Source organism: Protomyctophum bolini (assembly GCF_963924005.1).
Source record: "Protomyctophum bolini genome assembly, chromosome: 15".
NCBI lineage: Eukaryota > Metazoa > Chordata > Actinopteri > Myctophiformes > Myctophidae > Protomyctophum > Protomyctophum bolini.
Window position 1 is genome coordinate 2,131,077 of NC_137876.1, and position 15,353 is coordinate 2,146,429.

Here is a 15,353-nt window from a genome sequence, read left to right on the forward strand (position 1 = left end):
CGTTTTTTTTTCTTATCAACTAGTCAACTAGTACCAACAAGGTCGACTAGTGGATTTACTAGTCAACTAGTTGAATAGTTGACTAGTTGCTTAAAGCCCTATATAGATGTATTTAATGGACACAATAAACATTACATATTCATATCTGTGGACTGCAGTTGGAAATGAGCATCTTTGCTAAATACCGTATATTAACGTTGCATTTGTATACAATTTAGGCATTTAGCAGACGCTCTTAATCCAGAGCGATTTACATTAAGCAAGAACAAAAGCATGGGAATACATCACATAAAAACATTTATCATGAAACATGCGTAAGCTAAGAAAGTAACAGTGGAATATCTAATGTAATGTAATGTATATGTGTATATGTAATGTCCATTAATATGCACGTCAAAATAAACAAATACAAAAAAATGATACTGATTGATTGGTCTTAATTGGCTTAGGAGTTCTTGATCATTATTTCTTTCTGGGTTATATGTCAACAGGTTTCTCCTAAAGCTTAATCTTATAACTCTTGACAGAAATGTTCCTTAATGTTGATCTGATGTGTTATTGTTGACCACCTGGTCTGTGAGCAGGAGAAAAGAGATTCAATGTAGGATGTCATATTTGACCCGTGAGTTTAAATACTAATATATAAATATATATTCTCCCCCACCTCATAGCTGACTTGTCAGGTATTCATATCCATAAACACCAGCCTATTTAAAATATTATTTTGGGTCAGGGTTTCATAGCTCGTTTTCAATTATAAAAATGCATTTCCTAAAATGAAGACAATGGTGAAGATATTCTATAGCAGTTCCAAACGTTTTTTTCTTATTTTTTTGTGTGTCTGTGTCCCGCCCCAAAATAATCATATTTGAACTGCATGGGGACCCGCCCAAAATAATCATATTTGAACTGGGGACCCGCTCAAAATAATCATATTTGAACTGGAGACCCGCCCAAAAATAATCATATTTGATCATTATTTCTTTCTCGGTTATAATATGTCAACAGGTTTCTCTTAAAGCTTAATCTTATATAACTCTTGACAGAAATGTTCCTTAATGTTCCTGTGAGCAGGAGGAAAGAGATTCAATGTAGGATGATAATAAAGGTCCTTCTAGCAGGTAGAATGAACTGAAGAATATAGCAAGGGTTTACCTATGGTGGTGTGGTGCCCACCACTGTATATCATCATTATATCATTATGTACAGTAGATACAGTAGACACCACTGTATCTGTATATCATTATTTTGCACTGAGAATGAATAAGTCTCAACCTGTGCGATGCACCAATGTGCCGCAAGGCACCAAGTCATCCAGTAGGTGGCGGTATACACTAGTAGTAACCCGCCATTTAAACCTGGGCGGAGAGTCAGATCCTTTGTTCTGGCTGTATGTAAGGCAAGCAACTGTTCTCACTGTTCTGTTCAGTGTTGGTCCGGGAGAGATTAATAGTCAGAGCAGAGGACTGAGTCAAGAAGGACCACAGCATGTCATCCCAGACGGTAAAAGCGGGCATCAAATCAGAACCACCAGAGAGGACCGAAGGAGATGGGCCGTTTGGAGTTATTAAAAGAGAGATGTCGTCCGACAGCTGGCAGATCTACCACGGGGCAGCCATGATACTGAAGCAGCTTGTGATAAAGTTACACAGAATAGGTATGTAATATGTGCATGTTTTCACGTCACTGTACACTGTGATTTAGTGTTCAACAGTCAGAAAGCACATGTATACAAACTTTGTCGCTATGTTGCAGAGGCGCAGACACTGAGTTTCATGCAAATTACGTTCATTGTATTCCTCCGTATAGGCTAGTCTGAAACCCACCTCTTCAGACTCCATATGGCCCGTAGTAGCCTAGCCCCTTAGATAGAACTTCATGTAGACTTAAACAGCATTTTATACAGACTTTACTTTGCATTTTATGTAGTCATAGCACTTTATAGTAGGCATATATATGTATAGTAGCCTATATAGTATATCATGTAATGCATCGTTTATATGTGTAGTTTCATTATATAGATATTCCACTGTTACGCTCTTAGCTTACGCATGTTTCATGATATTACTTGTATGTGATGTATAGCCTACGTTGCCATGCTTTTTGTTATTGCTTATTGTATGTAAATCGCTCTGGATTAAGAGCGTCTGCTAAATGCCTAAATTGTACCGCCAGTCACATCATCATCCAGCAGATTAATTCCTCGTGGGTGTGTGTGTGTCCACCATGCCGTTATAGCTGAGTTCTGTGTGCCTCACTTTTATAGTATTGACATAAGTGGATCTTTGAAGAAGGAATGTGAGGTGTCTTTAACTCTTTAACTTCCCCCGACCTGACCGACCATTAGGCCTACCACCTGGTTATCAGATCGTATCGTAGCAACGTAACCCCCCCCCCCCCCCCCCCACCGCAACGGGGGAAAAAAGTTGTTTTTTTCTATAGCCACCCTAAACCCAAGCGTTCTAAACACTTATATTTGTAACACTCTTTAAACGTGTCACAGTGTTTAGATTATAAGAGCAACGTTTGTTTAAATGCCATGATTGCGGCACTGAGTCATCTGGTAGGCTAGTAAGGCTACTACTCGTTTTCATTGTGAACAAGTATAGCCTATAAGCAGCTGTAGGCCTACAGTAGGCTACTGTACCCTATAGCCTACCTGGTAGGTAAAAACAAGATTAGCATTTGAATGCCTGATCTGCATGTGTAGGCCTACAAGGGGACAGGCAACGCGGCCCACCCGCCCCCGGACAAAAGAGGTGTTAACGTGCGTTCAGACTTGGATGGTTAGAGCTGTGCGATTACATTACAAAGTCAATGCAAACTTGCAAAGACAAGAATTACAATTTACATATGTAGGCATTTAGCAGACGCTCTTAATCCAGAGCGATTTGCATTAAGCAAGAACAAAAGCATGGGAATACATCACATAAAAGCATTTATCATGAAACATGCGTAAGATAAGAAAGTAACAGTGGAATATCTATAATGAAACTATACATATAAACTATACATATATACTACTATGCTATACATTATGTAGCCTACTATGACGTGCTATGACTACATACAATGCAATTATAGTGCTGTCTACATAACATGCTATAAGTCTGTATCAAATGCTATAGTCTACAGAAATGCTATCTAAGGGGGTGGGGTAAGTGCTATGGGCCATGATGGAGTCTGAAAAGGTGGGTTTTCAGACTACGGCGGAAGATTGGGAGTGATGCTGCAGTTCTGACTGCAATGGGAAGTGCATTCCATAGTTTTGGAGCCAGAAGGGAGAAGAGTTTGGGACGTGTGGAGTGTTGTCCCGGCGTTTTTAGTGAGGGTACTGGGTGTGTGTGTGTATGTGTGTGTTTTGACCCTTAAGGCTCTATTGCCTCTTGTCAACAAGTTACCACAGGTGGTCTTATTTTCAAAGCATTCTTCAGTGGTAAAACATCACAATGTCCACTATATATAGCAGGATCTCACAGCTGTTGCACACTGACTCTCTTAAAGTGTCCCTAGGCTATCTTAGTGACTTGCTATTCTAAATGACCTCTTCACTCTGCTTCCCTGCGTGTGAACTATAGGATGAAGTGTTAGGCTATATGTGTACAATTATGACATATGTTGAGAGGCATATAAGCTATCAAAATATACATCACTACTCACCAAAACAAAGGCGGGTTGTGTCATTAGAAAGCCTACTTTCCTTAGTGGACGCACTCTGAGCCCCCCACCACATGTATAAAAAGGTAGGCTACTTTTTGGGCAGAAAGGGATTTCTTTTCACTGGGGGAAAAATATTCTCTATGAGGCAGTTCTCTGTGCAATATCGGTAGAGAGCGCATTGGAGTAACTAAAAGTATTTTTTTCCCCGGAGGAAACAAAATCCCCTTTTGGCCAAAAAGTACCGTTTATACGTGTGGTGGGGGGCTCAGAGTGCATCCACTAAGGAAAGTAGGCTTTCTAATGACACAACCCGCCTTTGTTTTGGTGAGTAGCAAAAACGTTCTTTTTATTTACGCTAAAGAGGAGAGGCTGGTCTGATTTCGATTTGAGATTTTAAACTGAAAGTCCCATAGCCTTATACTGCGCAGGGCAGAATCGTAGAAGCAGTAGAAGGCTATGGATCAGAGCTACTGTAGGCCTAGTGGCCTACATATTCAGGTCTAATTCATCATGGGGGCTATTATTAACTATTATTCCTTAAACCCCTGATCATCTTACAAACTCCAGACACAGGCTCTCACAGGCAGACCCTGCTTCTAAGCACATGCCCTACACATATCCTGCTTCTTCTTCATGTAGGCCAGGGGTGGGCAACTTTGACGATGGAGAGGGCCACTAGTTCCACACTCACTCCAGAGAGCCACACTGTCACACTGCATATTACTGTCGTAGCAAAAATAGCCGATCTACAAGCTCAAAACGCTTACAGATCAGCTATTTTTGCTATATTTGAAATGAAATCCTGATTATTCTTTTGCTGTTTTTGAATTGGAATCCTGAAAAGTTACCTTTTTATTTAATTTCAAATGCATTTAGTTATGAACTAAATACAAATACATTGGACATAAAAAAGACAATAACATTCTAATCCTATAGTAATAAGCTGAAATCAATCATTTCTGAAATCAATAATTCACCTAACTATAGTATTATGATATAATATAATAATTCTGAATAATAATGTATATGTAGGCCACAAGGTTATAATAGTTAACTAAAACTAACTAAAGAACGAAAACTAGAATTAAAAAAAACCTTGTAGTTAACTGAAACTAAACTAAATTAACTAATTAACTAAACTAAAAATAAATAAATAAACTATAACTAAACTATATAACTGTATTGTGTGTTCACAAAACGAACAAAAAAGAACTGAAATTATAGACAAAATTCCCGTAGTTTTAGTTTTTATCAATATTTATATGCCTTTCGGATATTTAATAATATTAACCTTTTAAATTAATTCGATTAATTTCCTCATTTCTCCAACAAGTTTTACGACAGTTTTCAGCAGCGTACGGCAGCAGCATGTATAGCCACGCTTTACGTCGCTTGTTTACATTCTGCACTGCCTGAAACTGACTGCATGTTACTTGGAGAGAGACGCAAGGAAGTGCCTTGTGGAAAAGGATGATGGTAAAATACGCGGAGCACGTCTGAAGGGTATATAGACCTATTGTATAAGGACCGGGCATTCGTGGAATGAGCAACACAGATAAATGTCTGGGTATAGCGCCCCCAAAACATTCACCACAACAGCGTGGTTTGGTATGGAACAGTATCTCTCTCACGGGGCAAGACAGAACTTGTCATCATTAAAGGCAATCTCAATGCAGTGAGTTTCTGGAGCCAGTGGCGATCCCATATCTGGGACCTAACGCCATCCTCCAGGATGACAACGCTCACCCCATAGAGCCAGGAACACAGAGTACCTCCACAATGTAGGAGTGGAGAGGATGGAATGGCCGTGAGTCCAGACCTCAACCCAATTGAACACTTGTGGGATCAGCTTGGGCTCAGCTTGTGCTGTAAGTGCAATCATCCAATCCATTAGCTATAAGCAACTCCAAGCAAGGGTTGGTATACACATTTTTGGGGGGCGCTACCCACCCGCTTAGCTGTGTTGCTCATTCCACGGATGCCCGATCCTTACAATCTATACAGACTATACCTCGTTGTATGTAGCCTACAGGTGATCAACGATTAAAATGATATAAAACATAAACCAATTGATATTATCAAAGTTTAGAAATAAAGGACCTAAGTGACATTTCTGAACTTTTGTCAGCAAGGGCAGAATCCGTTTTACCGGCCCGGCAGGCCGGCCGGTAAACAGGGCCGGCCGGTCCTTAAAAGGGCCGGCCGGTCCTTAAAAGGGCCGGCCGGTAAAAAGGGCCGGTAAAAAGGGCCGGTAAAAAGGGCCGGTAAAAAGGGCCGGCCGGTCCTTAAAAGGGCCGGCCGGTCCTTAAAAGGGCCGGCCGGTCCTTAAAAGGGCCGGCCGGTCCTTAAAAGGGCCGGCCGGTCCTTAAAAGGGCCGGCCGGTCTTAAAAGGGCCGGCCGGTCTTAAAAGGGCCGGCCGGTTGTAAAAAGGGCCGGCCGGTCGTTTTAAGGGTCGGCCGGCCGGATTTTTTTTTTTTTTTTTTTTTTTTTTTTCCAAGTTAATTTTTTTTTTTGGTAACTCTGTCATTTCTCAACCGTTTTGGATGGGGGTGGTCTCATTTGAATCGTGCCGCCCCCCCGGGGGCATCCTTGGGGGTCTCAAAGTTGGGGGACCCCCCGGGACCCCCAGGGACCCCCAAATGGTAACTCTGTCATTTCTCTACCGTTTTGGATGGGGGTGGTCTCATTTGAATCGTGTTGCGTTCCCGGGGGCGTCTTTGGGGGTCTCAAGGTTCGGGGACCCCCCGGGGACCCCCAGGGACCCCCAAATGGTAACTCTGTCATTTCTCTACCGTTTTGGATGGGGGTGGTCTCATTTGAATCGTGTTGCGTTCCCGGGGGCGTCTTTGGGGGTCTCAAGGTTCGGGGACCCCCCGGGGACCCCCAGGGACCCCCAAATGGTAACTCTGTCATTTCTCTACCGTTTTGGATGGGGGTGGTCTCATTTGAATCGTGTTGCGTTCCCGGGGGCGTCTTTGGGGGTCTCAAAGTTGGGGGACCCCCAGGGACCCCAAATGGTAACTCTGTCATTTCTCAACCGTTTTGGATGGGGGTGGTCTCATTTGAATCATGCCGCCCCCCCGGGGGCATCCTTGGGGGTCTCAAAGTTGGGGGACCCCCAGGGACCCCCAAATGGTAACTCTGTCATTTCTCTACCGTTTTGGATGGGGGTGGTCTCATTTGAATCGTGTCGCGTCCCCGGGGGAGTCTTTGGGAGTCTCAAGGTTGGGGGGCCCCCAGGGACCCCCAGGGACCCCCAAATGGTAACTCTGTCATTTCTCAACCGTTTTGGATGGGGGTGGTCTCATTTGAATCGTGTTGCGTCCCCGGGGGTGTCTTTGGGGGTCTCAAAGTGCGGGGACCCCCCCATGGTAACTATCAATTCTCAACTGTTTTGGACAGGGGTTGGTTGGAATCGTGTTGCCTCTATGGGCGCATTATCGGGGGGAGGTTCGGGGATCCCCACATGGTAAATCTTGACATTGTCATGATATTTATTTATGGGAGGGAGACAGAGAGAACAATTTGCATATTATTCTTACTATAGCTCTCTCACACACACACTTTTCAGTAATGGACATTTAACCAATCTATTTCCCTCTGACAAGGCTCGCCGTTACCCGACAAAACTGTGCAATTAATTACTCAATTACTGTGCAATAAACAGTCAAGCCACAACGAAAATGTATTTTGTTGCTTTTATATAAAACTAGAAATAAACACATACACTAATGTAAACTGTGGTTACAATAAAATAGACCAGTCCGTACGATGTGTTAGCTAACTAGCATGGTTCTGTTGTTAGCATTCCTCATTGAAGCATGCAGTAGTGCAAAGCAGGTACATTTTACTGTAAAAACAAAAATAGACGAAACGCACCATTAACAGCAGATATACAAGCCACTAAAGTGTCTTCTTTTTCAAGTCATGATTGATTGGTTGGTTTATTAAGTTTGCAGAATTACAGTACATTTCAAGTACAACTCAATACAACTGTTAAAGGCGGTTGACGTAAGTCGCAACTATTAATTAATACATTGTATGGCGGTTTATTATACGTTGTGGCGGTTTGATGAATACGTCGGCATATTAGAACTCCTCGTGGCGGTTTGATGACTCGTCGGGTCTATAGCTACCCATTTGCGACGTAAAAGGTTGACTTTGGTATTTTTATTTTGCCTGCCGCGGTGCAGGTTATTTATCCTAGTAGTACAAATCTCGAAATTATTATTAATTCATCGTATTTATTATTATTAGTATTTTATGTCTTTTCCTACTTGAATCTGTAGCCACTGGCACTGCCTGGTTTGTCCATCTGTACCTGCATGCATAGATTGATTGCTCAGTAGGGCCAGTAGGGCCAAGTTAGGGCCCTAGGAAGGAGGGAGGAAGGAAGGAAGGAAGGAAGCAAGGAAGGAGTGTGAGTGTGAGTGTGTGTGTGTGTGTGTTTGTGTGTGTGTGTGTGTGTGTGTGTGTGTGTGTGTGCCACTCGACTCCTATACATCATTTAGCATACCAAGTACCCCAATTGCATTGCACACACACACACACACACACACACACTCACACTCACACTCCTTCCTTGCTTCCTTCCTTCCTTCCTCCCTCCTTCCTAGGGCCCTAACTGGGCCCTACTGGGCCCTATTGGGTCCTACTGGGTCCTACTGGGTTCTACTGGGCCCTACTGGGCTTCCTTGCTTCCTTCCTTTCTCCCTCCTTCCTAGGGCCCTAACTTGGCCCTACTGAGCAATCAATCTATGCATGCAGGTACAGATGGACAAACCAGGCAGTGACAGTGGCTACGGATCCAAGTAGGAAAAGAGATAAAATAATAATAATAATAAAAATATGATGAAATATAAATAATAATAATAATAATAATAATAAATACAATAAAGTATAAATATAAATATAAATAATAATAGTAATAGTAATAGTAATAGTAATAATAATAATAATAATAATAATAATAATATTAAATACAATGAAGTATAAATATTATTATTATTAATAATAATAATAATAAATACGATGAAGCACGCACCCACGCACACACACTGTATACGCACACACTGTCTGCCTGTCTGCCTGCCTGCCTGTCAATCTATCTGTCTGTCTGTTTGTCTGTCTATTTTTTTTAAATATAATATACAATAATGATACAGTCTAAAATTTAGCTATTGTGTCCATACACAATATAGGCTAAAAAATAACATTTAAAAAAAAAGTTTGCCATTAATGCACTTTAGCTGTTATCAATGTTAGCACTTAGCATCTCTAGTTCCCATTGATGTTAGACACAAATGAACAATGTTATCTCAACCATGTGTTTATATTCAAGTGTATGGAATATGCATTCAACAGGGTACTGTAGATGTGCGCATGCGCGAAGAGCGAAGACCCGTTTTTTTCTCATGCATTTTTTTTTTTACATTTTTATTTCATTTTTTAAAACATTACAATTATGCATGAGATAAAAGAAAGTATTTCATACATTCATTCATTAGCAACTACATTGGCAAATCAATTCATATCAAATTCACATAATAATATTAAGACAATGACAATTTCTTGAACGCAATGTAATTCAAAACATGTCACATTACATTTCATTTCAAACACATTTTACATAATGAAGCATACAGCACAAGTGAAACATCTTGTCATATTTGAAAAAAAAAATGTTTCAAAAAATAATCCACATTTTTTCAAAACATTTCAGCAGTTTTAGGACTCCCTGTCACGAGTTGGCGGCCTCCCTGAAAAATCACAACGTCCGATGCGCCCTGTATAATTAATAATAATAATAACTGTATAATTCATCATAGAAAATGTATGAATAAATATTAACACAATTTTTGCCTTGACATTTAGTCTAAATTAACTTTAAGAGGATTTGATTTTTAAAATGCTGTTATACAAATTAAATGCATCATGATTAAATAAATGACAATTTGAATTGAATGTCAATAAATCCATTACAATGAAAATGATGAGTGAGTAAGTGCAACAAGCTAACCCCCACGTCCAAAAAAGTAGATACAATTTGGGGGTCCCTGAGACCTTGAGACCCCCAAAGACGCCCCCGGGGGGGCGAGACGATTCAAATGAGACCACCCCCGTCCAAAACGGTAGAGAAATGACAGTTACCATTTGGGGGTCCCTGGGGGTCCCTGGGGGCCCCCCAACCTTGAGACCCCCAAAGACTCCCCCGGGGACGCGACACGATTCAAATGAGACCACCCCCATCCAAAACGGTTGAGAAATGACAGAGTTACCATTTGGGGGTCCCTGGGGGTCCCGGGGGGTCCCCCAACTTTGAGACCCCCAAGGATGCCCCCGGGGGGGCGGCACGATTCAAATGAGACCACCCCCATCCAAAACGGTTGAGAAATGACAGAGTTACCATTTGGGGGTCCCTGGGGGTCCCGGGGGGTCCCCCAACTTTGAGACCCCCAAGGATGCCCCCGGGGGGGCGGCACGATTCAAATGAGACCACCCCCATCCAAAACGGTTGAGAAATGACAGAGTTACCATTTGGGGGTCCCTGGGGGTCCCGGGGGGTCCCCCAACTTTGAGACCCCCAAGGATGCCCCCGGGGGGGCGGCATGATTCAAATGAGACCACCCCCATCCAAAACGGTTGAGAAATGACAGAGTTACCATTTGGGGGTCCCTGGGGGTCCCGGGGGGTCCCCCAACTTTGAGACCCCCAAGGATGCCCCCGGGGGGGCGGCACGATTCAAATGAGACCACCCCCATCCAAAACGGTTGAGAAATGACAGAGTTACCATTTGGGGGTCCCTGGGGGTCCCGGGGGGTCCCCCAACTTTGAGACCCCCAAGGATGCCCCCGGGGGGGCGGCATGATTCAAATGAGACCACCCCCATCCAAAACGGTTGAGAAATGACAGAGTTACCATTTGGGGGTCCCTGGGGGTCCCGGGGGGTCCCCCAACTTTGAGACCCCCAAGGATGCCCCCGGGGGGGCGGCATGATTCAAATGAGACCACCCCCATCCAAAACGGTTGAGAAATGACAGAGTTACCATTTGGGGGTCCCTGGGGGTCCCGGGGGGTCCCCCAACTTTGAGACCCCCAAGGATGCCCCCGGGGGGGCGGCACGATTCAAATGAGACCACCCCCATCCAAAACGGTTGAGAAATGACAGAGTTACAAAAAAAAAAAAATTAACTTGGAAAGAAAAAAAATCCGGCCGGCCGACCCTTAAAACGACCGGCCGGCCCTTTTTACAACCGGCCGGCCCTTTTAAGGACCGGCCGGCCCTTTTAAGACCGGCCGGCCCTTTTAAGGACCGGCCGGCCCTTTTAAGGACCGGCCGGCCCTTTTAAGGACCGGCCGGCCCTTTTTACCGGCCCTTTTTACCGGCCCTTTTTACCGGCCCTTTTTACCGGCCGGCCCTTTTAAGGACCGGCCGGCCCTTTTAAGGACCGGCCGGCCCTGTTTACCGGCAGGCCTGCCGGGCCGGTAAAACGGATTCTGCCCTCCCTCACTTTTGTTGTAGTATATATATTTTTTTAAATGGTATATTTTTTGAGATTTTATTACACAATACTTACTCTGATGTTTTTTAATCCTATAGGCTACCTGACAAATAAACCAAAGTACGAAAAAAACTAAAACTAAACTAAAACTAAGCATTTCACCAAAATAAAAACTAAATAAAAACTAGCAAACCCGCTCTAAAAACTAACTAGAACTAACTGAATTAGGGAAAAAAAGCCAAAACTAACTAAAACTAAACTGTAACAAGAACTGCACTCTGCCGAGTGCATACTTGCTTGTTGCACACTAGTAGGCCATAAATGGCCAACTAGTGCGCAAGCAGAGCGCGCAAGTAAACTGTCACATCTCAGTATCTCTGTGAAGGAACGTTTGAAATGTATAATCATTAGGTGTAACTATTTGCTACTAGTGCGCAATTTGATGTGTATGCAAAAAATCATCATCATTGAGAGCTAGTCATACATATACACACCACGTACTCTGGTCCCAGCAGATCAGGCACAATTTGCTATTTTATTTTTACTGATTATGTGTATAGTATACGTATGACTAGCTCTAAATGATGACGTAAGACATATGGTCATTTGTGTAGTCTGGTCCCAGCAAACCAGGCACAGATTTGCTGTTTTTTTGCATACCCATCAAATGGTTGACGGCTGTCACGTTGAAGAGACCGGGCGGAATTATTACTTGCGTGCTCTGCTTGCGCAAGTAATGAAAAAACCAAAACTATATTAACTTATGTGGTGAGACCGCCTCCCCGGGTATCCCCGGGCATGACTATTTTGATATTTAGGTCTCGAGAATAGGAAGATGAGGGCATCATTCGTTGTTATGACGGTAGTGACGGTCATTGTTTGGTCTCATACACACACACACACACACACACACACACACACACACACACACACACACACACACACACACACAAATAATGTGTGTGTGGCGCACATCATCAGTCATGTGACAGAAAGAGAGACAGCAGTAGCTCCAGTCCAACACAGCTTGCATGTTATTTTAAAACATTTCATTCTGTTTTTTTCCCCCTCTCTCCTCATTCTCCATCCCAGAGGTCTCTCCTGCCCAAATCAAACATATCTACAGCAGAAATAGACATCTCGACCAACACCAGATAATTCATACAGGACAGAAGCCTTTCACCTGCGACCAGTGTGGGACAAGCTTCAGGGAAAGCAGTTCTCTCAAACGTCACCAGAGAATTCATACAGGGGAGAAGCCCTACACCTGTGACCAGTGTGGGAAAAGCTTCAGGCACAGCAATGTTCTCAAACGTCACCAGAGGATTCATACAGGGGAGAAGCCCTACACCTGTGACCAGTGTGGGACAAGCTTCAGGTACAGCAGTGGTCTGAAACAACACCTGGGTATTCATACAGGAGAGAAGCCCTACACCTGTGACCAGTGTGGGACAAGCTTCAGGCAAAGAAGTACTCTGAAACAACACCAGCTAATTCATACAGGACAGAAGCCCTACACCTGTGACCAGTGCGGAACTAGGTTCAGCCAGAGCAGTGGTCTGAAACTTCACCAGAGAATTCATAGAGAGAAGCCTTACACCTGTGATCAGTGTGGGGCAAGGTTCAGATCAAACAATATTCTCAAAGTTCATCAGAGAATTCATATTGAAGAGAAGCCTTACACCTGTGACCATTGTGGGACAAGCTTCAGCCAGAACGGTTCTCTGAAACGTCACCTGAGAATTCATACAGGAGAGAAGCCTTACACCTGTGACCAATGTGGTACAAGCTTCAGCCACAGGAATAGTCTCAACATACACCAGAGAAGTCATACAGGACAGAAGCCCTACACATGTGACCAGTGTGGGACAAGCTTCAGCCGGCAAGGTGCTCTGAAACGTCACCAGAGAACTCACACAGGAGAGAAGCCCTACTCCTGTGACCAGTGTGGGATCAGGTTCAGCAGAGACAGTACTCTCAAAAACCACCAGAGAATTCACACAGGAGAGAAGCCCTACCACTGTGACCAATGTGGCAAATGGTTCCGCAAGAACAGTACTCTCAAAAGCCACCAGATAACTCATAGCGAAGAGAAGATCTACAACTGTGACCAATGTGAGAAATGGTTCAGACGCAAGAGCACTCTCAGACTTCACCAGAGAACTCATACAGGAGAGACGCCCTACCATCATGACCAATGTGGAGTAAGGTTCAGAAAGAACACGGCACTCAAAGATCACCTGAGAGTTAACACAGGAGAGAAACCCTACAGCTGTGACCAGTGTGGGACTAAGTTCAGCATGAAGAGTACTCTAAAAAGACACCAGAGAATTCACACTGGAGAGAAACCATACGGCTGTGACCAATGTGGGAAAAGGTTTAGCACGAGCGGTTATCTCAAAAGTCACAAGGTAATCCATACAGGACAGAAGCCCTACCGATGTGACCTGTGTGGAGCAAGGTTCAGCCAGATCGAAGGTCTCAGAAGCCACAAGACCATTCATACAGGAGAGAAGCCATACAGCTGTGACCAGTGTGGAGCAAAGTACAGAACATCACAATATCTCAAACTTCACCAGATAATTCACACAGCAGAGAAGCCATACCACTGTGATCAGTGTGGTAAACGGTTCAACATGAGCAGTAATCTCAAAAGACACCAGAGAAGTCATAAAGGATTGAAGCCCTACCAATGTGACCAGTGTGTAGCAAGGTTCAGCGAGATCGATGGTCTCAAAAACCACCAGAGAATTCACACAGGAGAGAAGCCATACAGCTGTGACCAGTGTGGGACTAGGTTCAGCACGAACAGTGGTCTGAAAAAACACGAGAGAATTCATACAGGAGAGAAGCCCTACACCTGTGAGCAATGTGGGAGAAGCTTCAGGCTGAGAGATATGCTAAAAGCTCACCAGAGAATTCATACAGGAGAGAAGCCATACAGCTGTGACCAATGTGGGAAAAGGTTTAGCCAAAGCAGTCATCTCAAAGATCACCAAATAATTCATACAGGAGAGAAACCATACAGCTGTGACCAGTGTGGGACTAGGTTCGGCCTGAAAGTTAATCTAAAACATCACCAGAGAATGCATATAGGAGAGAAGCCCTACACCTGTGACCAGTGTGGGGTTAGCTTCAGGCAGAGAGGTAATCTAAAAAATCACCAGATGATGCATACAGGAGAGAAGCCCTACAGCTGTGACCAGTGTGGGACTAGGTTCAGCCAGAGGAGTGCTCTGAAAAGCCACCAGAGAATTCACACAGAAGAGAAGCCCTACAGCTGTGACCAGTGTGGGACTAGGTTCAGCCAGAAGAGTACTCTGAAAAGACACCAAATAATTCATACAGGAGAGAAACCCTACAGCTGTGACCAGTGTGGGACTAGGTTCAGCCAGAAGAGAGCTCTGAAAAGCCACCAGAGAATTCACACAGGAGAGAAGCCATATAGCTGTGACCAATGTGACAAACAGTTCAGCCAGGGCGGTAATCTCAAACGTCACCAGATAACTCATACAGGACTCTCTAAAGATGTCATGTAGTCAGAGAGCAGCTGATCTACAAGCTCCCTCGTCAAACGTTGTAAATGTATTAAATATGGCCTATTTTAACCATGGTACATTATTTATACTTGATTGGGTTTATTGGTTAATAACCCCTAAAAGAAAACCAGAAATTGATTACATTTCAATGTTCAATGCAAAAAAGAAAAAAAAGAAACCCAAAAGAAAAACACTTTTTGGGGTTTATTTAGCCTTTGCCTGAAGAACCCAAGTTGCCCGAGATATGTTTTATTTGTTTTATTGGGTGATTTTAATTTGTTTTATTGGGTGATTTTAATAACTTTTCTTTTTTTTATGGAGGGACAGACAGGCTGACAGGAAATGGGGAGAGAGATGTGGGGGGGGGGGGAAGACATGCAGTAAAGAACCTGGAATTCTCTGGATGACAATTTAAAGGGTTGTACAAATATTTGCCGATTTAAAATAAATTACAAAAACCTAATATTTAGGCAATATGAAGCCGACGAATAGGTTAGCGATCGTTTCTTGCACGTGTCATTAACCCATTCTGACCTGAGATCAGATTCATGCGAGGTTTCCACTGGACACACACTGGTCTGATTAACCCATTCTTACCTGAGATCAGATTCTAAAAATGTCAGTCGTTCTTCGAATTTTTCAAAAATAGCAG

The 15,353-nt window shown here is 43.4% G+C and overlaps 1 protein-coding gene across 2 annotated transcripts; it reads left to right on the plus strand.

Annotated features, from left to right (window-relative positions):
- The first annotated feature begins 1,522 nt into the window (after positions 1 to 1,522).
- On the plus strand, positions 1,523 to 14,730 carry LOC308330065 (uncharacterized protein). 2 transcript variants are annotated; one of them, XM_080784713.1, is made up of 3 exons: positions 1,523 to 1,657; positions 12,255 to 14,211; positions 14,464 to 14,730. In XM_080784713.1, the coding sequence occupies exons 1-3, from the start codon at positions 1,579 to 1,581 to the stop codon at positions 14,699 to 14,701; spliced, it is 2,274 nt and encodes a 757-aa protein (XP_080640839.1). In that variant the 5' UTR covers positions 1,523 to 1,578; the 3' UTR covers positions 14,702 to 14,730. The 2 variants fall into 2 exon arrangements, with proteins under 2 accessions (XP_080640839.1, XP_080640838.1); XM_080784712.1 differs by having other exon boundaries at positions 12,255 to 14,730.
- The last annotated feature ends 623 nt before the right edge of the window (positions 14,731 to 15,353 follow it).

Bases quoted from the DNA above. Each gene is read 5' to 3' on its own strand.
- LOC308330065 (XM_080784712.1), top strand. From the start codon at position 1,579: ATGTCGTCCGACAGCTGGCAGATCTACCACGGGGCAGCCATGATACTG. The intron at 1,658-12,254 runs GTATGTAATATG...TCTCCATCCCAG, and splicing joins GATAAAGTTACACAGAATAG to AGGTCTCTCCTGCCCAAATC.